Source organism: Vidua macroura, chromosome 16 (genome assembly GCF_024509145.1).
Source record: "Vidua macroura isolate BioBank_ID:100142 chromosome 16, ASM2450914v1, whole genome shotgun sequence".
Lineage (NCBI taxonomy): Eukaryota > Metazoa > Chordata > Aves > Passeriformes > Viduidae > Vidua > Vidua macroura.
The window spans coordinates 15,541,712-15,566,023 of NC_071586.1; the positions used below are offsets into that span (position 1 = coordinate 15,541,712).

Consider the following 24,312-nt stretch of genomic DNA (forward strand, 5'->3'; position numbering starts at 1 on the left):
GGGAATGGGGCTGCCGTGGGGCAGGGCAGCTGTGCCGGGGTCGGGAGAAGCCCCCAGCCCCACAGCCCCGTGCCGGCAGGGCGGGCGTGCTCCTCCTCCCCTGCGCCTTTCCCTGCAGCTCCCGTCCGGAGCAGGGATGATGTCAGGGTTGTCATGGCATCGGTATCTATGGAACCGGGATCAGCATCGCCGTGCTCAAAACCAGCTCGGGACAGGTCCTGGAGCCGCGGGGGGAACTCCCTCCGCAGTCATCAAGGGTTTCCCCTCTAAGCTTCTTCCTTTTCCTCCTTCCTGCTGTCCATGGGGAGGGAGCAGGGATGGGGCTTGGCCTCCTCCCTCCCGTGGCAGCTCTGGGTGCCTCCTGCCGTGCGTGAGGAAAGCAGGAGCTCAGCCCCATCCATTTCCACTTCCCTTTTCTTGCACCAGCTGTGAATGTGTAACAGCAAAGAGCAGCTGCCAAACCTTGCCCTCTGCTCTCGGCCACTGGCCCCGGTGAGTGGCCAGCAGAACCCCGGCTCGTGCCAGGTCTGAGAGCCCTCCTGGCTGCAGGGCCTCTGAGGGTCCCCAAGGCGGGACAGCCACCCTTTCTGGGGGGCTGGGCACAGAAGGGGTGTTTATTTTAGGGTCAGTGCCCGCAGCAGAGGTGAACCGAGCAGCGTGGTGACCTCCCTGTGCTCCGGGCCATGGCCCAGCTGCTCACAGGGAGCCTTTGCCATTGCCTGGTGACACTGCCACGGGCTGGTGACCCTTGCAAGGACACCCCACCCCTGCCCACGGCACGCTATCCCCAGAAGCAGCACTGTGACCACAGGACGGTAATTCTTGGAACAGCTCAGTGACCCTGGCAGTGGCAAGGTGTCCTGGCTGTTGTGTGGTGTCCCCAGCCGTGGCACAGTGACCATGGCCACGGCATGGTGGCACTGGCTGTCCACAGTGATCACAGCTCTGCTGTGGTGCCCATGCCCACAGATCAGTGACAGTGGCTGTCACCGTGTCACAGTGTCCATGCCCACAGCTCGGTGACAGTGGCTGTCACATTCTCACAGTGCCTGTGCCCACATCTTGGGGACAGCGCCTGTCACCGTGTCACAGTGCCCAGAGCCCCATCCTGGTGACACTGCCTGTCCCACTGTCACAGTGCCCATGCCCAGATCCTGGTGACAGTGCCTGTCCCACTGTCACAGTGTCCATGTCCACATCCTGGTGACAGCGCCTGTCCCACTGTGACACTCTCCATGCCCACAGATCAGTGACAGTGCCTGTCATAGTGTCACAGTGCCCAGAGCCCCATCCCGGCGACAGTGGCTGTCACAGTGTCACAGTGCCCATGCCCACAGCTCAGTGACAGTGCCTGTCCCGCTGTCACAGTGTCCATGTCCACAGCTCGGTGACAGTGCCTGTCCCACTGTCACACTGTCCATGCCCACAGCTCGGTGACAGTGCCTGTCCCACTGTCACACTGTCCATGCCCACAGCTCGGTGACAGTGCCTATCACAGTGTCACAGTGTCCATGCCCACAGCTCGGTGACAGTGCCTGTCACAGTGTCACAGTGTCCATGCCCACAGCTCGGTGACAGTGCCCGTCCCACTGTCACAGTGCCCGGAGCCCCATCCCGGTGTCGGGGGCGCAGCTCGGGCTCGCAGCGCCGGGAGCGCGCCCCGCGCCGGCCGCGCGCACCTGCCCGTGCCCCACCACCCCCTATTCCCCCCCCACCCCCCCCACCCGCCGGGTGGTTCCTCCCGCCGCCCGCACGCGGCGCTGCGGACGAGCCCACGAGGGAGGGGCGCGGGGGGGGGGGGGGGCGGGCGCGCGGCCGGCGCGGGGCGCGCGCGGCGGGGCTCGGCTGGGCGCGGAGCGGGCGCGGGGGAAGATGGAAGGAGCGTCCTTCGGAGCGGGCCGGGCCGGGGGGGCCATCGACCCCGTGGATTTCCTCAAGCAGCCGCAGACCCTCCTCCGGGTGACCACCTGGGTAAGGCGGAACGGCCGCGGGGGCGCGGGGCTGGGCAGCGGCGGTGCGGGGACAGCGCCCGGCGCGGCGGGCAGTGCCCGGGCGATGGGCAGTGCCCGGGCGATGGGCATGTCGAGGCGACGGGCATGTCGAGGCGATGGGCAGTGTCGAGGCGATGGGCAGCTCAAGTGCATCGTGCCCGCAGCAGGTGCATCGTTCCCGGTGTCGGTGCGCTGCCGGTGCCGGTGCCGGTGCTCGGTGCGCTGCCGGTGCGGCGGGCGCTGCCCAGCCCCGCGGGCAGTGCCGGCTCCCGGGGGAGCTGGCAGGGAGTTTCCTCGGGAAATAGGGCCGGGAGCGGCGGCGGGATGCGCCGCTGCCCCTCTCGTGAGCGGCGCTGGAGGACGGGGCTCGGAGCAGGAGGCAGAGGACATTTTCCTGCCTTCCACGCTCCGTGCATGCGTGTGTGTGACAGAAATCCGGGAGCCAGCCCTGCCCAGCTCCCCCGTGCTGCTGAGAGGATGTCATGTTTGTCGGACGTTTCCCATCTGTGAATTCCCGCCGTGGAGCAGGAGGTGGAATGGGCTCTGCAGGGCTCAGGGAAGGCTTTGGTGGTCCGTGCCCAGGGCGCTGTGCCAGGGTGCCCCTGGGGCCGTGGTGCCCCGATGCCCAGGGCTAAGGACAGTCCCTAATTTGCCTCCCCCAGCCTGGCTTTCTGCTGAGATCTGCAGGTGTGCAGGGCCTTGGGAGGTCAGGAATGCCAGGTCCTTCCCAAAAACCCCGCTGTGGGAAGATCTGCCCGGCTCTCACCTGCCTCCAGTGCTTGGCTGGGGGCTGTGGATGAGCCTGGGGCTCGTCCTCGCCCGTGCCACACCTGTGCTGGCTCTGTGACACTGTGGCAGCGCTCAGTGAGGCAGGGAGCTCACAAAGCTGTGCTGAGGAGGTGCAGCCCCAGCTGGCACAGCTGCTGGCTCCATGGGGGCTCTCCAGCCTGGGGTGCCCTGGGAGAGGCCCCGAGCAGCACAACGGGCAGCACATGAGCAATTCCAGCTGCAGTCACATGCTCAGAGTTAAACCACACGCTGCAGTGTGTGGCTGACGGGAGCTGGTGTCCTTCCCAGGGCTTGGAGAAGGCCCACGACTCCATTGCTGGGGAAAAACGGGGCCAGGGATGGATCTGGGGCATCCAGCCTGGTGTGGAAGGGGCATTTTGGGAAGGGTTGAGGCACAGGCAGCAGTTGTTTCCTAGAAGAAAACTTGGTCTGGATCCTCCTCCTTGGGTGGCAATGGCAAACTGCTGGCAGTGGTGTAGGGTTTGGGTACAGTTAAATAAATCTGCCCCAGTGCTGGTGAGTTCAGCCCCTCCTAAAATAAATGTGTCACCTTGCATGCAGAGGGCTCCCCACCCTTGTTGGATGGAGGGGATTGGACACTGCTGAGCCAGAGTTTGGAATGTAGGTACAAAATAAAAAGCCCAGCCTTAGGAAATATTCCTGTATATATTCACTGGTTTATTCAGTGGTGAAGCCCCTCCCTTCCTGGCTCTGTGTTCCCAGGGAATCAGTGACAAACGAGTGCTTACAACTACAGAAATGCATCAGCTTAACTTCAGACAAGTGCAGGGCCACCAGTGTGGACAAACTGGGCTGAGCATGCTGCTATCCAATAAATGTTTGTAACATTCAGAGTTGGCCAAAGCCCACTGAGCAAAAAGGGAGTTTTTTGCTCTTTTCAGTGGGCTGGGGGCTGGGCTGGGAGCCCTTTGGAGCCCTTTTCCCAGGTCTCACACTCCCTGGTAGATCTGTCAGGGTTCATCCCTGCTCCAGCCTGGGGGTTCAGAGCCCCACTTTGGTTGTCTCAGCCCAGTTCCCCGTGTCTTAAACCAGTTCAGCATTTGTGGCTCCTGTCCAGTGCGAGCTGGGGCTGCAGTCACATCATTCCCTTCCTGCTGCTGTGCCTCGTGCCTGGCTTCCAGGCCAAACCTGTGCCAGCATGGAGAGATTGGGTGGGGGAGGCAGCCAAAGGCTTTGCTGGGGTCTCTGCTGCCTTCCTGGCTGCTGTCCTGGGTGAGTGGCAGTGCTGTGGCACGTGGTGACATCCGTGCTGGTGGCCGGGCAGGAGCTCGAGCCGATGCCCACCGTGCCACTCCCTGACCGCCAAAGCCAACAGAGCCTCGCCAGGCTTCCCTGCCGGCTGTCCCAGGGGGGATGAGCTGCCTGTGCCAGCACAAAACAGCCCTGGGTGGTTGTTGAGCTAGCCCTGGGCCGAGGTCAGGCTTTGGGGTGGGCTTTTGCACGTGGTTTTCCTTCCTGTGCCTCGGTGGCGCAGCTTTGTACCGGGGTTAACCGGAGCAGGCGGATCCCACGGCACAGACAGGAGCCTTGCTCTGTGTCTGATGTCAGCTGCTCTTGGGCAAAGCAAGAGCTGCCAGGATGGGCTGCTGTGGGTGGGGGTGATGGAGAAATCCCACAGGGATTTGGGGTGCCTGAGGTGGGTGACTCGTGCTGATCTGGCTGGTGGCCGCTGCTGGGGCTTCCCAGCACCAAAGGAAGGTCCAGTTCCCTTTTGGGACTCCAGTGCCTGCCTGGGGGACCTTGTGCTGGCAGGCAGGCCTGTGAGGGACTGGCAGGTGAACGGTGACCCACACAGAAACCCCCAAATGTCAGCGGTGCCCAAAGGGGATTCCTGGTTCTGCCTCCCCCTGAGAGAGTAATTCGGAGTATCTGAGGGGGAAAAACACCACTCCTGGCTTGAGCTGTAAAATCAAAAGCTGGAAAGAACCATTTAACAGTTCCTCATTCATCTCTTCCCTCTCTGTCTGATGCAGTTTGTCAGATGAAGATGTGATCTCTCTTGTGGTTTCCTTTTGAGACATTTTTTGCACAGCCAGACAGAGTCGATATTCATGACGAGTGCCTGCACAATCATGAGCTCCTTTCTCTGTGACTGCCCGTGCCAGCCAGACTTTTCAAGTGGCCACTCAGCTTCACAGGGCAATTGTTCATTTAACATACCCTTAGGTTTGGCTTTTTAAAGCAGTTTTGGAGAATATTCTGGTAAACCTTTTCAGCAATTCCTGTGATTTCATGCAGAGCAGCAGCAGAAGTGCAGTGCCGGGTCGCATCAGTGCACCCTCATCCATCCCATCCCATCCCATCCCATCCCATCCCATCTCATCTCATCCCATCCCATCCCATCCCATCCCATCCCATCCCATCCCATCTCATCTCATCCCATCCCATCTCATCTCATCCCATCCCATCCCATCTCTCTGCCTCCGAGCTCAGCAGCAGTGCAGGGAATTGGCTCTGGATGGCTCCTCAGGGGTTTCACTGGCTCCCGAGCACTCAGGGCTCTTAGGGAAGAGCTCCAAGGCTGCTCTGGCTCTCCAGGAGCCCCCAGCAATGCTCAGAGTCATTAGTGTGATCTGAGCTGCCTCAGACTTTGCTCCTGACCACTTTTCAGAAGGGTCATCAGATTTCTGCCTTAATTTTCTCTTTCTGCAGGCTATGCATTAAAGGCAGAACTTAAATTTATCATTTTGGTAATGGAATTATCGGGGAGCTTTGCTGCATCTGAGCTTAAAATGGTTCTGAATTGTCATGCTCCTGTCATCTCTGGTTTCAAGCACTGCTGGTGTGCCATGTGCTCAGATTGCAGGACGAGATTAGGAGCCTTGAATGAACGCTGTGTCTCAGCCAGCATCTCTTACCACATCAGAAAAAGTAATTCAGGAAAAAATCAGTCAGTGGACATCCTCCCAAGCTGATTAGCCTGGTGGCCGTGGCCCTAAACCTATTACAGCCAGCATCATCCCACCTCTCTCTGTGCCAGAAACCACAGCAGGCCTTCCCTTCGTGCTCGTCTCCGCGCTCCCCTGGGAGATCTGGCAGAGCTTTGGGCTTCACAGCCTCCAAGAAATGGTGCAGATCAGTGCTGGAAACTTCCCTGTGGCTGGCAGCTGTAAAGATAAACTGGGGAGGGAGCTGGGGGGCTGATTGTCCCCCCGTGCCAAGGGTCCCCGAGCGGGGGATCTGCGCCAGACCCGTGCACAGCACAGGGCTTAGAGGGGCTTAGGGGAGCGCTCGGTGCTAAGCAGGATTTGGCCTGTGCTAATGTGACCTGGATTGTTTTTCCCTTCTCGTTTGGTGGTCCCTCCTTTGTCGCTGGGCTCCAGGAGGGCAGGGAGCTGAGCAGGGAGGGAGTGAGGGATCACCAGAGCTTGGCCTGGCTCTCTGCACCCGTGGCTTGTGCCCAGCACTGCTGGTCAGGAGCCACGGCAGAGGAAACGAGCTCTGGGCTGGTTTTCCTCGTGCCTTGCATCTCCTCCATGCTGACATTAATGTGTGTGTAATCCAAGCCGGGTTCTGCAGGCTCCTACAACCCCACACCTTCTGCTGGTGTTTTTTATAGGTCCCAAATGCAAGTGCAGCTCCTCGGCAGTGCAAACATCTCACCTTAAAATGGCTGACAGCTCGCACCGAAGCGCTCAGCTCCTGCTCTCCTCTCTTATTTGCTTCTTGTTTTCCTTGCCTGGCTCTGCTCAGGCTGCGAGGTCTCCTGGAGCACGTTTTAGGGGATGGGCTGCAGAAAGCTGAAGGCAGCGGGGAGGAAAAATGTGTGTGTGTGCTGGGGTCCAGGCTGCTGGAGCTTCAGCAGGGAAGGGGGATCTGCAGAGCACAACTCCAGAAGAAAGGCAGGCAGCCTGGCCAGCCAGCATCCTCCAGATGGCAAAAATGTGGTGGAGGGAGGGCAGGCACAGCTCCAGCTTTATCCACACCTGCAAGGTGTCTCCGCCTGGGCACATCAGGGTGATGCTCCCTGCGAGGGCCTGGCGGGTCCAGCAGAACTACAGAATCCTGGAATGGTTTGGGTTGGAAGGAGCCTTAAAACCCATCCTGTGCCACCCCCTGCCATGGGCAGGTGCCAGAATCACCCCCAGATTGGGGTGACCCCGGGTGGTGATAAAGTCTCTCCTCCAACCCGTGCCTTCAAAGAAACACTCAGTAGTCTTCAGTCATCTGGTCTCAAGGCAGTTTATTTCATGTTATCTCAAGACACACAGACTCCCTGACATTCTCCCTGACTCCTTCTCCCTCTGTGTCTCTCTCAATCTCCCTCACCCAAGGGGCTGGTGCCATCTTTTATATCACACATTACCTATTAAATGTTTATAGTTTTTCCCCAGTGCCTATTACCTATATTGAACAGTGACTTTCTACTCTAAACCAATCTGTGAGTGCCAACATCACCAAGAACATGGGGGTTAGGAAGGAGAAAGAAGGAGGACAGGGCAGGCCCAAATCCCTCCATCTTAGAACTTTTGACCCCCATGTACAAAACTCAGACCCCTCTGTACAAGGCCTAAAACCCCCCTGTACAGCACTCAAAAATCCTTCCTTTCACTTTGTGGCTACTTCTATTATAATATCTAAACTTTTGTGATTTCTTGTTCTTCCTGCAAAGTTGGTAAATTGTTCCATGGGTCAAATTCAAAACCACAGGGGTTTCCAGCTGCCTGCCAGGGTCTCAGAGGCTTCTGCCCTGGACCCGGAACATCCAAGAGTGTCTGAGGGACACCTTGGGTTCCAACAGGCAGGGACACCTTCCACTGTCCCAGGGCGCTCCAAGCCCTGTCCAGCCTGGCCTGGGACCCTCCCAGGGATGGAGCAGCCACAGCTTCTCTGAACACCTTGCACCAGGACCTCGCCACCCTCTGAGCAGAGAGACTGCCCCACTGTCCTGTCCCACTGTCCTGTCCCATTGTCCTGCCCCACTGTCCTGTCCCACTGTCCTGTCCCATTATCCTGCCCCATTATCCTGCCCCACTGTCCTGTCCCATTATCCTGTCCCACTGTCCTGTCCCACTGTCCTGCCCCACTGTCCTGCCCCACTGTCCTGCCCCACTGTCCTGTCCCATTATCCTGCCCCATTATCCTGCCCCACTGTCCTGCCCCACTGTCCTGCCCCACTGTCCTGTCCCATTATCCTGCCCCACTGTCCTGCCCCACTGTCCTGTCCCATTATCCTGTCCCACTGTCCTGTCCCACTGTCCTGTGTCACAGAAATGCTGCCTGGCCTGGAGAGTTGTCTCTTCTTGCTTGGAAGCAAACTTTAAACTGGGGGAACTGGGCTGCTGGCTTTCACCAACAAGAGAGGCCCCAGTTCCTCCCTGCTGTGGTGCAAGCCCAGCTCCCTTTGCCCGAGCAGCCCCTCCACGTCCCCGTGGCTCTGAGGGCTCCTGGCCTGTGTTGTGCTCCCTGCAGGGTGGGACTGAGGCTCCTTTGTGTGCTGAGGTGCAGCTCTGGATGGGAAGGATGGGAGAGGAGAGCTTTCCTCTTCCCATTGCCCTGCAGCCACAGGCAGGGCAGCACTCATGGAGCTGGGGCTCCCAGCACTCAGGAACCCCCACACCAGGAGCCCCAGAGCTGCCAGCACATCCCCGTGGCAGCTTTGGCAGGATGCAAGGATGGAAAATGCAATTTCCCACCGGGCTGGCTGGGGAGAATCCAGTTTTCTTACTGTGCCTCGCACCAGTTCAGCCAGGAAAAGCAGAATTTGTTGCTGGTGGCGCTGGGTTGTTCAGCTGGAAAATGGAGTGTCCTGTGAAGGCTCCTGTGCAAATCCTCTGAGATGCTGCTCAGGCTCACCAAACCTCTCTAGCAGTGCAAAATCTGACCTTGTATTTTCTCTTCCAAGTCTCTGATGAGCTGGCTGGGGCTTTGAGCCACTGTGGGTTGTGAAGGTGATTGGGAAAATGCACTTGTTCTGTGGGAACTTCAAAAAACACGGGGGGTTTATTTCCCTGCCCACATTTATTTCATCTACCCACGTTTTCCTAAAATAAAACCATTTTTACATCTATACTTAGAAAGACAACACCAAATTTATTCTCATTAGAATGTTTCACCAGCACCAGTGGGCTTTTTAAGAAAAACCATAACATCACAATCCTGGGGTGAGGGAGGGGTAACCCATGGAAAGGCACGTTTTGACAGGAATATTCCAGGCAGTGCTGATGTTTTGAGCTCAGCTGTTAAATGTGTGCACTTGGAATTCGTTGCTCCTCTGGCCTCCCAAGGAAAAGCTGCGTGTCCTGTGTTTTGTGCACTGAAATGTGCTTGTGGGGCCCTCATGGTTTGAGCCACTTGGGTTGTCTGGCAGCAGGAAGGATGCTCTGCTTTCCAAAATTCTTTGGAATTGGAAGTTAAGTGATAAAACTTTTTTTTTTTTTTTTTTAAATCGACATTGACAGCCCCAGGTGTGCAAAGCTGGTGGAAGCACCACACACCTGTGCTGTGACATCCTTAATTGTATTTAATTTATGGGAGCTCTCCCTCCCCACCTGTCCCTATTGGACACAAAATGGGTGCACAGAAGCTTGGGAAGTTCAAAAGAGAAAAAGAGCAAATTTTATTCAAACATCTGGTGTTTATAGAATTCCAAAGGTGACTGTGGATTGGAGGGTGGAATTATCACTTCTTTAACCACACTGGTCCAAAGATCAATCAGTCATTTCTCTACACCCACAGGGAAATATGAAAACTATTCTATTTATACATGAAATTGTGTGGGAACTCTGACTCTCAACTATGTAAACGTTATCAGAACACTAAAGAAGTTTTATGAGAACTTTAAAACTTTCAAAAGAACTAGAAAAGAAAAGTTACCACTTTTAAAAACCAGGGCAACACCCACCAAAGCTCTGGGCTCCCAGCAGCTTGGGGAAGGTTGTTCATCCCTGAGGACTGAGTGGAACTCCTCGGAGAAGCTGAGTTCAAGTTTGCTGGCCTGCCAGAGAAGTAATTGCGTGGAATCAGAGGTCCTCAATTATTCATGTTTTCCAGAATCACATTACTTCTTCCCCAGGCCTGTTTCATAAATGCTGCTGCTATTTCTGATGGTAAATAACAATTTTGCATTATTTATGAGCAGATTTTTACAACTGCTGATGTTACAGCTGCTGCCAAAGCCCCGGGAAAACGATTAGTGCTGCTTGTTGTTGTTTCTTCCTTACACACAGCCCCTCCTGTCGTGAGCTGAGCGTGGGCATGGTGAGGATGAGGATGGTGAGGATGAGGATGGTGGGGATGATGATGGTGGTGATGATGGGGATAATGGTGGTGGGGTTAGGGATGGTGATGGTGATGAGGATGGTGATCGATGGTGGTGATGATGATGAGGATGGTGATGAGGATGGTGATTGGTGGTGGTGATGATGATGAGGATGGTGATGAGGATGGTGATTGATGGTGGTGATGATGATGAGGATGGTGATGAGGATGGTGATTGGTGGTGGTGATGATGATGATGCTGTGCTGCTGCTGCTGATAATGATGATGATGATGGTGATGAGGATACTGATAGGGATGATGGTGATGATGACAGCAATGGTGATGATTATGATGATGATGGTGGTGATGGCAATGATGATGATGATGATGATGATGATATGATGGTGATGATGGTGATGATGATGATATGATGATGATGATGATGATATGATGATGATGATGATGATGATGGTGATGATGATGATGATATGATGATGATGATGATGATGATGTGATGATGATAATAATGATGATGATGATGATGATGATATGATGGTGATGATGGTGATGATGATGATATGATGATGATGATGATGATGATGGTGATGATGATGATGATGATGATATGATGATGATGATGGTGATGATGGTGATGATGATGATGATGATGATGATGATGGTGATGATGATGATGATATGATGGTCATGATGGTCATGATGGTGATGATGATGATGATGATGATGATGATGATGATATGATGGTGATGATGATGATGATGATGATGATGATGATATGATGGTGATGATGATGATGATATGATGATGATGATATGATGGTGATGATGCTCCCCAAGCACAGCACCAGCGAGGAACAGGGTGCAGGTGCCGCAGGGTGACTTGGGTGGCCCCTGAGCTCATGGCTGGTGCTCAGGGCTGACCTGAGCCAGGGATGGATGTGGGACAGGGCCCCAGGCCGTGGGTGAGCTCCCAGAGGAGGAGGAGGAGAAGGTCTGTCCCAGTGTTGTGTTAAAGAGTGGCTGGACCTTGGGGGTGTTTGCCCACCGTGGGTTCTGCTCCATTTCCCCTGCTCTGTGTCCCTGGGAGCTGCAGGAGGTGACACAGGTGACTGTGAGCCACCAGCTGGGCTTCATCCAGTGCTACCTCCGTGTCACCTGTCCCTGCCTCGTCGTGCAGGTGCAGGGGGACCAATCGTGCCCTGTTCCTGTCCCCAGCTGTTCCTGGGAGAGCTGGAGGAGCCTCTTATCCCTGCTCTGCATGCCTGGTGTCCAGCTGTGTCCCAGGAGCCAGCAGGGAGCCAGCAGGGAGCCAGCAGGGAGCCAGCAGGGAGCCAGCAGGGCTGCTGGTGCTGGCACGGGGGAGATCAGAGCTTCCCAGTGGGAGGGAGATGTGCCTGCACTGCCTGCTCCCCTCCCTGCTCACGGCCCCTTCCCAGGGATCCAGAGCAGGATCCAGAGCCCAGAGTGGGGTCCAGAGCAGAATCCAGAGCAGAATCCAGAATGGGATCCAGAGCAGAATCCAGAATGGGATCCAGAGCAGAATACAGAGCAGGATCCAGAATGGGATCCAGAGCAGAATATAGAGCAGGATCCAGAATGGGATTCAGAGCAGGATCCAGAGCCCAGAGTGGGGTCCAGAGCAGAATCCAGAGTGGGGTCCTGAGTTGGATCCAGAGCAGGATCTAGAGCCCAGAGCAGGATCCAGAGCAGGATCCAGAGCAGATTGTGCTGGTCCTGCTGCCTCCCCCCTGCCTTTGGGAGATAAGGGAATTCCTTGGGTGTGCAGCAGGGGAATGGTGTCACCTGAGGCTGCCATCGGCTCCTTCCCCACCTGCAGGGGTGTGACAGGGGTGTGACAGGGGTGTGACAGGGGTGTGACAGGAGTGTGACACCCGCGGTGCCAGCCCCAGCTGCCCCTGCCCTTCTGTCCCTCTTGGGCCCAGCCAGGTCACTGGTAGTGCATTCAGGAGCTGCACCTTTCAGCCCCTGCTACGCCAGCTGAAAAATCACCCTGCTGCTCCCAGGGCAGCCTGTGCCCCTGTGCCACCTCCCCACACATGTCCCCTGTCCCCTCCAGCAGCCATCCAGCCCTTCCCTGCCTCAGCTGCTCAGCTCTCCCCTGTCCCTGGGGACACCAGGGGCTTTGTGGGCCCAGCCTGACAGCAGCGAGCAGCACAGCACAAAGTCTCTGCAGGCACCTGCCCCATCTGGGTGTTTTTTCCCCCCTCAGCGTGTCTGGAGAAGCAGGTTCTTACACTGCTCTGCCCAGCAGGGCGCTGGAAGGCAGGAGGAGGTTCCACCTCCCAGAGGAGGAACACCCAGGTGCAGTTTGGAGCCACCAAGGAGAGGAGAGCCGGGATGTGTCTGACAAATGCCACGTTGCCATGGAGGCGAGGACGGGATTGAATCCGGTGGCGCTGCTGTTGGGAAACGGAGCTAAAAATGCCAACAGCAGCAACCTGTGCTCTCCCCTTGCTCCTGCAGATCTTCTCCATCGTGGTGTTCGGCTCCATCGTCAACGAGTGCTACGTGAACAAGGACAGCCAGCACCCCGAGCTGCTCTGCATCTTCAACGAGAATGAGAGTGCCTGCAGCTACGGCATCGCCGTGGGCGTCATCGCCTTCTTCGGCTGCATCTTCTTCTTCGTGGTGGACCTGTACTTCCAGCAGATCAGCAGCGTCAAGGACCGCAAACGGGCCGTGCTGCTGGACCTGGGCTTCTCAGGTACCCTGCCCGGCCCTGCCCTGCCCTGCCCTGCCCTGCCCTGCCATGGCCGGCCCTGCCCTGCCCTGTCCTGTCCTGCCCTGCCCTGCCCTGCCCTGCCCTGCCCTGTCCTGCCCTGCCCGACCCTGTCCTACCCTGCCCTGCCCTGCCCTGCCCTGCTCTGCTCTGCCCGGCCCTGCCCTGCCCTGCCGGCCCTGCCCTGCCATGCCCTGCCCTGCCCTGCCCTGCCCTGCCCTGCCCTGCCCTGCCCTGCCCTGCCATGCCCGGCCCTGCCCTGCCCTGCCCTGCCCTGTCCTGCCCTGCCATGCCCGGCCCTGCCCTGCTCTGCCCTGCCCTGCTCTGCCCAGGTCTGCCCTGCTGTGCCCTGCCCCTCCTCTCTCGAGTCTTGCCCGCTCCTCCCGTGGCCTGACACGGCTCATGTGCCTTGGCTGGGGACAGCACGGGTGGCAGGGGAGCTGTCCCGTGCAGCCGTGGGCTCAGTGAGCACTGAGGAAGGTGGCTGTGTCCTCACTCTGCAGCTGGAGGCAGGTTTGGTCAGGCCACCCACAGGGGTGAGGCTTGGTGGTCACACCTCAGAGCCCACACGGGGGTTTTACCTGCCCACACCTCCTGCTCTGGCTCTCCAAAAGGTGGTTTCAGCAGCTTTGTGCACGGCTTTGGGGCACAGCAGGAGCAGCTCTGTGCAGCTGGGGCTGGGGTGCCCTGGGACCTGCTGTGCCCTCGAGCTGAGGCTCATCCCTGCAGACAGGAGCAGGCAGGGTGCTCCGGGCTGGGAGGGAGCCTGCTCTGCTCTGCCCTGCCCTGGCAGCTGCCTGGCTCCCTCTGCAGCTGCTGCTCTGCTCTCCCAGGCTCTGTTGGCAGTCTGAGGTGATTTATCCAGCGCAAGGTCGCTGATGGCTCTCTGTCCCAAATGAAGACATCCATCATCACCTCCCTGCGTTGCCTGTTGTTCAGGCTGTCCTCTCCTCGCTGCAAAGCTCATTTCCATGCTGCTGGAGCATCCAGCCCTTGTTTGATAAAATTTACAGCCCCTTCGTGGGGCTCGGTGCCTGAAATCCTTGGATTCCAGCGGAAGGGGGGACATCACATCCATCTTGTGGCTGCTGGGATCCTGCCTCCATCCTGACAGCCCCTGCTCCCTGCCAGCCACGGGGGAGCTGGCCCTGCTCTCACACTCTGCCCACTTTCTCCTTTGTCCCTGTGATGGATCCGCTGAGAGGAGAAATGAGAGAATCATCGGATCCTGGACTGGTTTTTTGGAAGGGACATTAAAGCCCATTCAGTTCCACCTTCCACTAGACCAGGATGCTCCAAACCCAGTTAAACTCTTCCAGGGTCCCAGGGGCAGCCACAGCTTCTCTGGGCACCCTGTGCCAGGGCCCGTTCCACCCTCACAGGGAAGAACTTCCTAAAATGCATCTGGGAGGTAACTGGGCGGCAGCTCTGGGGCACAGGTGGGGCTTCAGGGCTACGCTGGAAGCAGCATGGACAACCTTCTCTTCCAGCTGCTCTTCCAGCTGTTCCCACAGCCAGGCGTTCGCTGGAGCCCAGGCTGTGATTAGGGTGGTAACACATCTTCCCCGCTGTTTGCACTCTGCTGCCTGCAGACCCTTAAACGATCATTATCTCCCGGCTCCCGCGGTGCTTCCCGGCGCTCTCCTCTTCCCGGAGTGCTGGAGGGAGTGGAGCCGCTGATCCAGCTGGAGCTGGGGCTGGCACATGCAGCCTCACCGGTCCCTGCCAGCTCAGCCCTCTCGGAGGGATTTAAAATTCGTGTCACCCCTCCGAACACGAACCTGGAGGAGCTGGCCACGCCTGACCCCATCTCCTGCACTGGCAGCGGCACCTGCCTTGCCCGTGGCACTGGGGGGAACCCTCCTGCTGCCCAGAGCTGCTCTGGAGGGGAAAGGCTTCTCCCTGCCCCGCAGAACCTCCTGGAAGGCAGCAGAGGGGAGCCCAGCCGCTCCGGGCTGCAGGTGCTGACGGTTCCAGGATGGGGAAGGTCGGTGCTGCAGAGGGATTTGGCAGCTGCAGTACCCAGCGCAGCCGTGCTGGCTCCGGGCTGTGCATGATGTCATCTTAACTCCTGGCAGCCCGAGAGTGCCACCAGGGCTGGGGTGGCACTGGGGACACAGTGGCAGCGGGGGATCAGTGGCAGCGTCCTGCCGGGGAGGACGAGCTGCGCTGGGTCCAGTGTTACACACGGGAACAACTTCCCCTCCACAAACCAGTGCCAGCCCCGTGCCCCTTGTGCCAGCCCCGTGTCCTTTGTGCCAGCCCCGTGTCCCTTGTGCCAGCCCCGTGCCCCTTGTGCCAGCCCCGTGTCCCTTGTGCCAGTCCCATGTCCCCAACCTTGTCCCTGAGCATAACCAGTGCCAGTCTCATGTCCCTCGTGCCAGCCCTGTGTCCCCAACCTTGTCCCTGAGCCTAACCAGTACCAGCCCCGTGTCCCTTGTGCCAGCCCTGTGCCCCTTGTGCCAGCCCCGTGCCCCTCGTGCCAGCCCCGTGTCCCCAACCTAACCAGTGCCAGCCCCGTGTCCCTTGTGCCAGTCCCATATCCCCAACCTTGTCCCTGACCTAACCAGTGCCAGCCCCGTGTCCCTTGTGCCAGCCCCGTGTCCCTTGTGCCAGCCCCGTGCCCCTCGTGCCAGCCCTGTGTCCCCAACCTTGTCCCTGAGCCACCCTGCTGCTCCCACAGTGTGAATTAACCTTTGGGAGCTGCTTTTGTTTCACCTCGGGGTTTTTAACTTCCAAACTACCCCCAGGGTGATTCTGAACAATGGCTGAGGTCCAAATGTAGGTGTGGGAGCTGGTTCCCATTCCAGGGAACAGCTGCTGGGAAAGGCCCCTTGTAACAGCAGGGGAACAGAAAACACCCCTGAGTTCAAGGGGTGAGGTCAAATGTAGTGCTGGCAACAAGTCACTGTCCTGAAGGGAAGTGAAAATGCTTATGCAGAGATTTGGGTGGGTTTGGTGGCAGGACTGGCTGTATTTGGTGAGGTGTCTGTCATTTGGAAAATGAAAGCTGTGAAGGAAGGATTCCTTCCATGGCCAGGCCTGGTGGTTGGGAATTCCCAGGCCCAGCCGTGCAGGAGGAGACAAGGAATGTGTCTTAAGCTGCACTTAGGAGCAAATTCTGAATTAAAGGCCTTGAGCCCTGCACCTCCAGCACTCGGTGTGGATGCTCCCAGGCACAGCATATTTTATATTTTATAGCATATTTAGGGAAAACTGGCAAGATAAATGGGAATAAATGGGAACAAAGGGAGGTTCTGCTCACCCTGCAGTCAGACAGGGACTGGCAGCCTGGCTGCTCATCCTGATGTGCTGATGATCCTTGGGAGCTGCTGGGCAGCTCAGCATTCCCAACATCCACATGTGCATTGACACCCAGAATCTGAGACGTCAGGAATGATGGAGACCCTGAAAACAGCACCATGGGAGGGTCCAGATGGTGCAGCTCCTCTTCCCAGAGCTGGAAAACACTCCTGCTGCTGGCCCTGTGTGCTCCTGGCTTTTCCTTGGCTGTGCCCTGAGCTCCTTGGCACTGGGCAGTGCTGGTGGCTGGGGATGGAATTAGGGCAGCTGCAGCCGTATCTTGCTCAGCCAGCTTTGCTTCCAGGCAGGAATAATCAAATAATCACCAGAGTGTCTCTGCTCAGCTCCACAGGCCCAGGGGGATTCTCTGCAGGGATGAGCAGAGCTCTCACGTGTCATGGAATCACGGGATTACAGAGTGGTTTGGGTCGGAAGGGGCATTAAAATCCACCTCATTCCACCCCTGCCACAGGCAGGGACACCTCCCACTGCCTCAGGCTGCTCCCAGCCCTGTCCAACCTGGCCTTGGACCCTGCCAGGGATCCAGGGGCAGCCACACACTCACAAGGAAGAATTCCTTCTCAATCTAAATCCACCCTCCTTCAGCTTAAGGCCATTTCCCCTTGTCCTGTTATTCAATGCCCTTGTGAAAAGTCCCTCTCCAGCACGTCCAGGGAGGGTGTGCTGTCCCTGGGGCTCACTGAGATCAGGTTGAGGCGTAGCTGAACTGAACTTTGGGCAGGCAGCACACTGAGATGACCCCAGAGGCTCCTTCCATCTCTGCTCTCGTGTTCAAAGAGCTCCTTTTGGGCCACGGCTCCCGAAATTCCTGTTCCTATTGGAAGGCTGGGTGGTTTGTGCAGCAGCAAAGGAGAGGTGCTGGGCAGGGGCAGCACTGACCAGCTCTGTTCCTGTGGGAATTTTGAATTAATTCGAGACCTCTGAGTTGCTTTAGATGATGATTAGATTTATTTTTCTTATCTTCTACATAGGCAGGAAGGGTGAGTTCGGCTCACATCTTCACTGCATGGCTCAGAGGATCACAAGAGATCTTTTAAGGATTTTTTAACCAACAAAACACTGCCAACAAGGAGATTTATGCTTTTGACCCAATCCTTACACATTTCATCTTATGGACCCATGCTACAGTGTGAGCTTTCTTAGCCAATCATGTTATGACACACAAACTTACAGTACTACACTGTAAAACTCTAAACTTTCCTCCACTTAGCTGAACGTGTCTCTGCTTTAAACCACAAATCCACATTCTCACTTCCAGCACCTCCGTTCGGGAGCCTTTCCCGAGGTCTCAGATCAAATCCTGGGTTTGATTCCAACCTTTGGCTTATAGTCCCAGAGTTGTGAGAGCCGCCTGCGTTTCAGGTTCCGACGTGTTCCCCTGCAGGTTTCCTGGCCTTCCTGTGGTTTGTAGCCTTCTGCTTCCTGGCAAACCAGTGGCAGAGGACGACGCTGACCAGGGGCTTCTCGCAGGGCGCCGACGCCGCGCGGGCGGCCATCACCTTCTCCTTCTTCTCCATCATCATCTGGGTGAGGGCTCTGCGGGGGCTGAGGGGGGGCACAGCAGAACTGGAACCTGCCCCGAGCTCCTGGGGGAGGCTGGGCTTTGCACAAGTGAATCCAGGGGCCGTGCTGGGGAACCTGCGGGCTCTCCACACCTGGAACTGGTGGTTTCTCACCAGGGGAGCTCCAGCTCAGTCTCCTCTGCCCGGGGGATTCCAGGTTTCCTGTGGGAAAACGCCAATCACTTGGGGTTTTTTTTGTTTTTTTGTTTTTTTTTTTTTAGTCTTAAAAGTTTATTAGTAATAAAATAGTTATAAAAACAGTAATAAAATTAGAGTAATAAAAATTTGGACAGTGAGGATTAGGACACTGTGAGACAATAAAAAGCAAAGAATTTCAGACATCCAGATGTTTTTGGGCACTGAGCTACCAAAAACATGCCTTGGGAACAAAGGAATAACCCTTAAAAGCAACAGCCTGTTGCATATTCATAGATCTCATACATGATGCATAAATTCCTTGCAAATTAAGAATTTTTCTGGTTTTTGTCAACTTCTTCCCCTTAATCCTGGTGGTTCCATAAAGACGGAGAGAAGGTGGAAGAATGTTTGTTTTTTCTGATGAGGAGGCTGTAACTCTTCAGGTTTTCTGTGGCTGTTATCTCTGTGCAAAGAGTTTCTTGATTATCTCATCCCTTTTCTTGAGCTAGTAAAAAAATATCTTACATCGCATTGTTTCTATTTTAACATTATGTTATAACCTAGAACTATATTTAACACACTACTTAAAAAGGATTAATACAGTATTACAAAATAACCCTCCATAATACATATAGTATTCAATGTAATATTTGCAAAGAGCCAATCATAAAATACGCATTTTTCACACTCCCCTTTCTCCCGAGGCTGGGAGGTTTTGTTCCTGTTGAAAACGTCTCGCCAGCCACAAGCTGCCCTGATTTCAGGACCTCGTTGGAGGCAGAGAGCCCCCCAGGAGCAGATCTCTGCACTGAGCAGCTTCATGGGGTGGCCTGGGGGGACTTTGGGAGCTCTCAGGCTCGTCAGCTCCCTCCTGGGACACGCCAGGCTGGCCCCTCTGCTGCCCACCTGCAGAAGGGGCTTGGAAACCCACCTTGCTCCCATTTTCAGCTCCAGCTGGGCACAGGGACTCCAGCCAGGGCTGTGTGAAACCCTGGGGCTCACCTGCACCCCAGCCGGGGGGCTCCTGCCCCAGAGCTGTGTGTGCAGAGGCAGGGCCGGGTTCACTCCAGCCCTCCTCCGGCTTCCCCTGGGCACTGAGCCCCGGGATGTGCCCTAATTCCATCTTGCCTTGAGAGAAGCGGGGCAAAAGGCAGCGCCAGGCTTTTCCCCGGTTTAACTGCTCCCTGCTTTGTGATGGTCCCAAGGAATCTCTTTTAATCCCAGCTCTGCCCCATCCTGGGCAAGGGCGGTGGGTGGGATGTTCCCCATCCCATCAGCATCTGTCCCCAGCCCCGGGCGGGCCGTGGGGACGCTGCTGTCACCCTGTCCCGTCCCACAGGATGGCCAGGATGGTTGGGAAGCCATTCCTGGCCTCTACAGGCATTTTTTAGCCTCCTCAGAGCGTCATTTACCAATTAATGGAATTGTTAATGAAGCCTCCTGGAAGGAGAGCGAGCGCGGGCCCCTCCCGGCTTTGCCGCCCACATTTCCCACCCTTTGCAGCCTCAATTCCAGCAACCTGGAAGAGGCTGAAGGAGTCTCGGCAGAACTGACCTATTTTCCTGGGCTGGCTCTCGGCAGCTCTCCCTCCCCACAGCAGATGCTTTTATTTGGGCCAGCAGTGCCAGATGTGCATGGCCAGAGCCCCCCACCCCAGGCAGAGCTCTGGGGGTCACCCTGCCCCTCAGAAATGGTTCCTGGAGGGTTGGGGTGGGCTTTGGGGCTGGATTAGCTCTGGGGTACAGCGCAGTGGGGCACCAGTCTGTGGGGTGCTGCCGTGGGCTCCGTGCTTTGCAGAGAGATGGGGGATGTGGGGTGCTGGGGGGATGTGGGCTCCAGAGGGCTGCAGGGTCCCGGGGGGACTTGGGGTCCTGGTGGGATTGGGGGTCCTGGGGGTTTGGGGGACCCTGAGGTGGACATGGGGTCCTGGTGGGATTGGGGGTCCTGGGGGTTTGGGGGACCCTGAGGTGGACATGGGGTTCTGGTGGGATTGGAGGTCCTGGGGGTTTGGGGAACCCTGAGGTGGACATGGGGTTCTGGTGGGATTGGAGGTCCTGGGGGTTTGGGGGACCCTGAGGTGGACATGGGGTTCTGGTGAGATTGGAGGTCCTGGGGGTTTGAGGGACCCTGTGGGGACATGGGGTCCTGGGCGAATGTGTGATGCTGGTGAGACTCAGGATGCTGGGGGGGGACGCGGGGTCCTGGGGGGGCTGGGGATTCCTGGGGGGGTTCCGGGGGTGCTGTGGGGTGGCAGCCCTGCCCCGTGTGACGCTGTCCCTCGCTGCCCGCAGGTGGTGCTGGCTCTGCGGGCGCTGCAGCGGTACCGCCTGGGCACGGACATGTCCCTGTTCGCCACCGAGCAGTTCGGCACCGACCCCAGCGCCTCCTACCCCGGCTACCCCGGCGGCAGCGGCGTGGAGAGCACGGAGACCTACCAGAGCCCCCCCTTCACCGAGACCTTAGAGCCCAACCCCAAAGGTTACCAAGTGCCAGCGTACTGAGGGGCTGCGGCGGTGCCACCCCCGCCCGCTCCCAAATGTCTCCAAGCCCCATTTCCTTGCCGTGGCGAGTCAGTGCCGGGTCCCTTTATTAGCTCGTTGTGCAGTGAATTCTGTACAGTGGTATTGGTTCTTGTCTTACCTGTCCCAGGGTTTCTAAAAGCAGTGTTCCCTCTAAGCCAGGAGGAAGGAAGGTTGGTACCACATCACCTACACGCGGGGAAGAGGAGGAAATGCCCCCTCCGAGCCCTGCTGGGAAAGCCCAGGACGCCTTTTCCTCTTAGAAAGCAGCAGCTGAGGAATTTTTATCTCGTTCTTCCAGAGCTAACACAGAATCCATCGAGGGTGGGTGGGCAGTGGGCAGAGCTGGCCCTGGCTGCTCCCGCTGTGGAGCTTCCAGTCCACGTTCCAGGAAAGTGCCAAATTCACAGGGAAATCAGGGGTGTCTGTGTTGTTTTCCTTTGTATATATTTGCTGTGCAAAACAAATATCCGAGCGGGTGTTTCCAAACTTGGTGTAGAGGAAGAGAGGGGGCACAGCAGGCCGGGGCTGGGATCAGTACCCAGAGTGCTTCTACACTTCAACAGCTTCTGGCTGAGGGTTTAAAAAGTTACTGTTTGGAAGAGGAAACCAGCGGGAGCTGGTTGCTAACTGGGGATAGCCTGTGATCGGTGGGAATGTGGCGCTTTGTGGTTCCGTTTCCTCGTGGGGGACTGGGAAATTTGTAAATTCCTAAGGAATTTTTGGTTGGCAGCGCTGACACGTCCTCACCCCGGAGAGGTGAGGAGCAAGGTGAGGGGCTCAGACTCGACATCCGAGGCCATTAGGAGCAATACTGGACTTGTATTTTTGTTCTGGGAGCAGCCACCATCTGTCAGCTGCAGCAGAACCCCGGGTGGGGACACGTGTGTCACCCTGCAGCCTCCAGAAATGAGGGATTCAGGCAGGGAGCTGGAAAGGCTTCACGGGCCATTGGAGTCCATCCCGCGTGGGCTCACGCCCCTGTTTGGAAATGGTGTGGGAAGAGTCAGTGAAAAGCACCCAGGAAGGAGGCTCAGGTTGGGGGTTTGGCTGCAAAGAACAAGGAAAAAGAGGGAATGTGTAAAATCCAGCAGGTCCCTGTCAGCCAGCTGCCAGCTTTCCCTGCCCGTGCTGCAGCTGGTCCAGGCTGAGCAGAGGAGCTGAAACTTGAATTCCCAGCCCCGTGGGTGGCAGCTCCATCCCTGGAGGCTCCCGGCACTCCGGGCTCCTGCCGGCAAAGCCACCACTGCCTTGCGACCCCGTGAGCAGCAATAGCCACCCCCTGTCCCCTCCCTGTCACAGGTCCTGGTCACAGCCATCGCCACAGCTCATTCCTGCTGCTGAGCCGCAGATCAGCGCGCTAATTAATGAGCGGCAGATAAATGCACTAATTAAGCAGCCAATCACCCCGAGAGGTCGCTGCCGGTGGCGAAGCGCGTTCCTTGCCTTGGCTCCAGGTCCTGGCTGTGCCCAGCCCCTCGCAGGTGCCTGACCACGGACACCCCAGCCCAGTGCAGTATCAGCCTCAAGGAATTCCGAGATCTCTGTGGTTTTGTGGAGTCAGTTTTGCTGGGAAAGAAAAAAAAAAAAAAAAAAAACCCGAGGCTTTTAATACAGGGTACGGTAGAACTGTAGCAATATTTTCCTTAGAGGGAACACTGAAACTTTAGCAGCACAAACAGTACTTGTGTTAATATTTTAGCAAAATTATAATCAATTTAAATGTTTAAATTGATTGTACGTGAGATAATGTTCGTTGGGTACAGTGTATTTTTTCTAACTATAATATAACCGTTCCAGAGTTTCCGTGTAACCGTAAAGAGCTAAAGCTGTGTCTGCCTGCGGGACACGTCCTGCCCCGTGTGCCCCCCGTGCTGAATATTACACGCTCTGAATGTCCCCCCCGAGGCCTGCATTGCCTTTCTTTGCCCCCACACGCACATCCCACCACGCTCTGACCTCTGGAGCAGCAGCAGGGACACGGGGACGAGGCCAGCACAATTCCTGGTGCTTCCCGAGGGTTGCTTCAGCTTCCCAGGGCTGCCTTTTCCTTGCAGGAGGCTGCTGTGCTGGGCAGGGAGCAGGAGGAAGGGCTGTTCCTGGCAGCACAGGGGATGCTCCTGGATTAAACCAGAGCTGGGAATAACTAACCTGTCCAGCCTCATCACCCAACAGGCACCTGGAGGGAGCTGAGCCCTGATCCTCTGCACCCAAAGTGCCGGTGCCAGGCAGTGCAGGGCTGGCACCCCTGCTGGGGTGGCACTGGGACGGGCAGCTGGGACAGGCAGGAGCCACAGCTGGAGCGTTTTTCCAGGGAATAGCACTGGGCTGGTGTCCCATGTGGCCGTGCCAAGGCCACGTCACCAGGCAGGATGGGACAACCCCAAACTCCCTGGCCGTGGTGAAAGCCTCCACCCACCTCAGCCTGCCTCAAACAGCCCCGTCTGGGGCTTTGTTGGTGGAGCCCTGGGTGACACCCGTGCCTGGAATCCTGCCCCGAAGCCTTTGGGAGCCCCCCCGGTGTCCCCACAGTGCCGGGTGTCACCGGTGCCCTGCGGTGGCTGTGGCAGCCCCTCGGTGTGCCCCTCAGGCAGAGCAGGGTGTGCAGGTGGGGCTGGCACCAAACACACCCCGGGGGGGCCCTGGCTGGAGAACCAGAGCCACGGCTGCAGTAACTTAGGGGTGCTGGGGGTTCAGGGATTTGGAACATCACTTTTCCTCTTTTTTCCTCTTTTTCTCCCAGCTGTGTTTACAGCAGCACTCACCCCCTTGTAACCACCCAGGCCACATCCTAAGAGGATGCCAGGGCTGTCCCAAAATTGTCCCAAAAGCATGCCAGGATTGTCCTGAGCGTGCCAGGGCTCTGCCACCCTCACAAGCTGTTTGTAGCCCTCTGTTCTCCCCAGAGGTCAGCAGCACCTCGAGCTCACAGAGGGCTCAGCTGTGCTCAGCCCAGCCCAAAAGCTTCTGCACAGTGTTAGCACTAAATTTGGGTGTAAAGAGCAGAATTACAGCATTCTGCCTTTCCTGGGGCTGCATTCTGCCCCAGCCATCCTCCTGCTCCAGGAGGCTCTGTCCCACCACCACTGCTCCTCAGCGCCGAGGTAACCACATCATGCACTGTGCAATTCAAGCACATTTAAAGATTTGGAATTTTTGCCAACATTTCAAGCTGTTCCCAGCAAAGGTGGAAGCTTTGTGATGTTCGATAGAAAATATTCTCCCCCCTGCATTACCTGCTCTGTGTCAGGGGCTGGAAAGCAAACCCCTCCCTTTACAGGACAGCACTTGGGATCTCACTGCTCTTGTGGCTGGACGCTGGGATGAGATTCCCATCAGTTCATGCCACAACAACGAGTGACACCCGCAGCATTCCTGTGCCCCTGCCCATCAGTCCCTGCCAGGGCTGTTCTGTACCTTCCCTCCCAGTGCCAGCCCCCACGGCGCAGGGCTGGCTCCTGCCTCTGTTCCTTAGGAAATCCCATCATTATCCCTTGCAGTGGGTATTTCTCTCAATAAAAACTGCTGTGTGTTTCACAGACCCCTCCCAGCCCGTGCTGTCCCCAAGCAGGTGGCTCTGGTTCCCTCTGGTTCCCTCTGGTCCCGTTCTCAGTTGCATTTTGCCCCTGCGTGTGTCACAAACCCCTCTCCCCCTCAGTGAGGCTCAGGCCCAGCCCTCACTGCCTCAACTTGAAGCCCCAGTTCAGCTGCCTGGATTTTGTTGCAATACACATTCAAACCTCAGCTCCTTTCAGAGTTTTAATCTCCAACAGCTCCCACCTGAGGGTTGGGAAGTTCAGTTTCTTTGCCAATACCTCTGTCCAAGCAGACGCTTCCAGGAGTTGCAGTTGTCACTAACCTCTGTGCAGTGTAGTATAAAGTGGACTGTGTATGGAAATAAGTTAAAAATGTTTACAATTTTGTATATATTATATATATAAAAATATCTTTTGAGAGAACAATCTGTGATTCTGTATTTTCGGTGTCTGTGTAACCAACTGCAACTTATTT

General features: G+C 56.8%; 1 protein-coding gene across 1 annotated transcript; it reads left to right on the forward strand.

Moving 5' to 3' along the window:
* Positions 1-1,867: 1,867 nt before the first annotated feature.
* SYNGR3 (synaptogyrin 3) lies at positions 1,868-24,263 on the forward strand. The gene is made up of 4 exons (XM_053991766.1): positions 1,868-1,971; positions 12,503-12,743; positions 17,467-17,609; positions 20,074-24,263. Exons 1-4 carry the CDS (start codon positions 1,873-1,875, stop codon positions 20,281-20,283), a joined length of 693 nt encoding a protein of 230 aa, XP_053847741.1. The 5' UTR covers positions 1,868-1,872; the 3' UTR covers positions 20,284-24,263.
* The last annotated feature ends 49 nt before the right edge of the window (positions 24,264-24,312 follow it).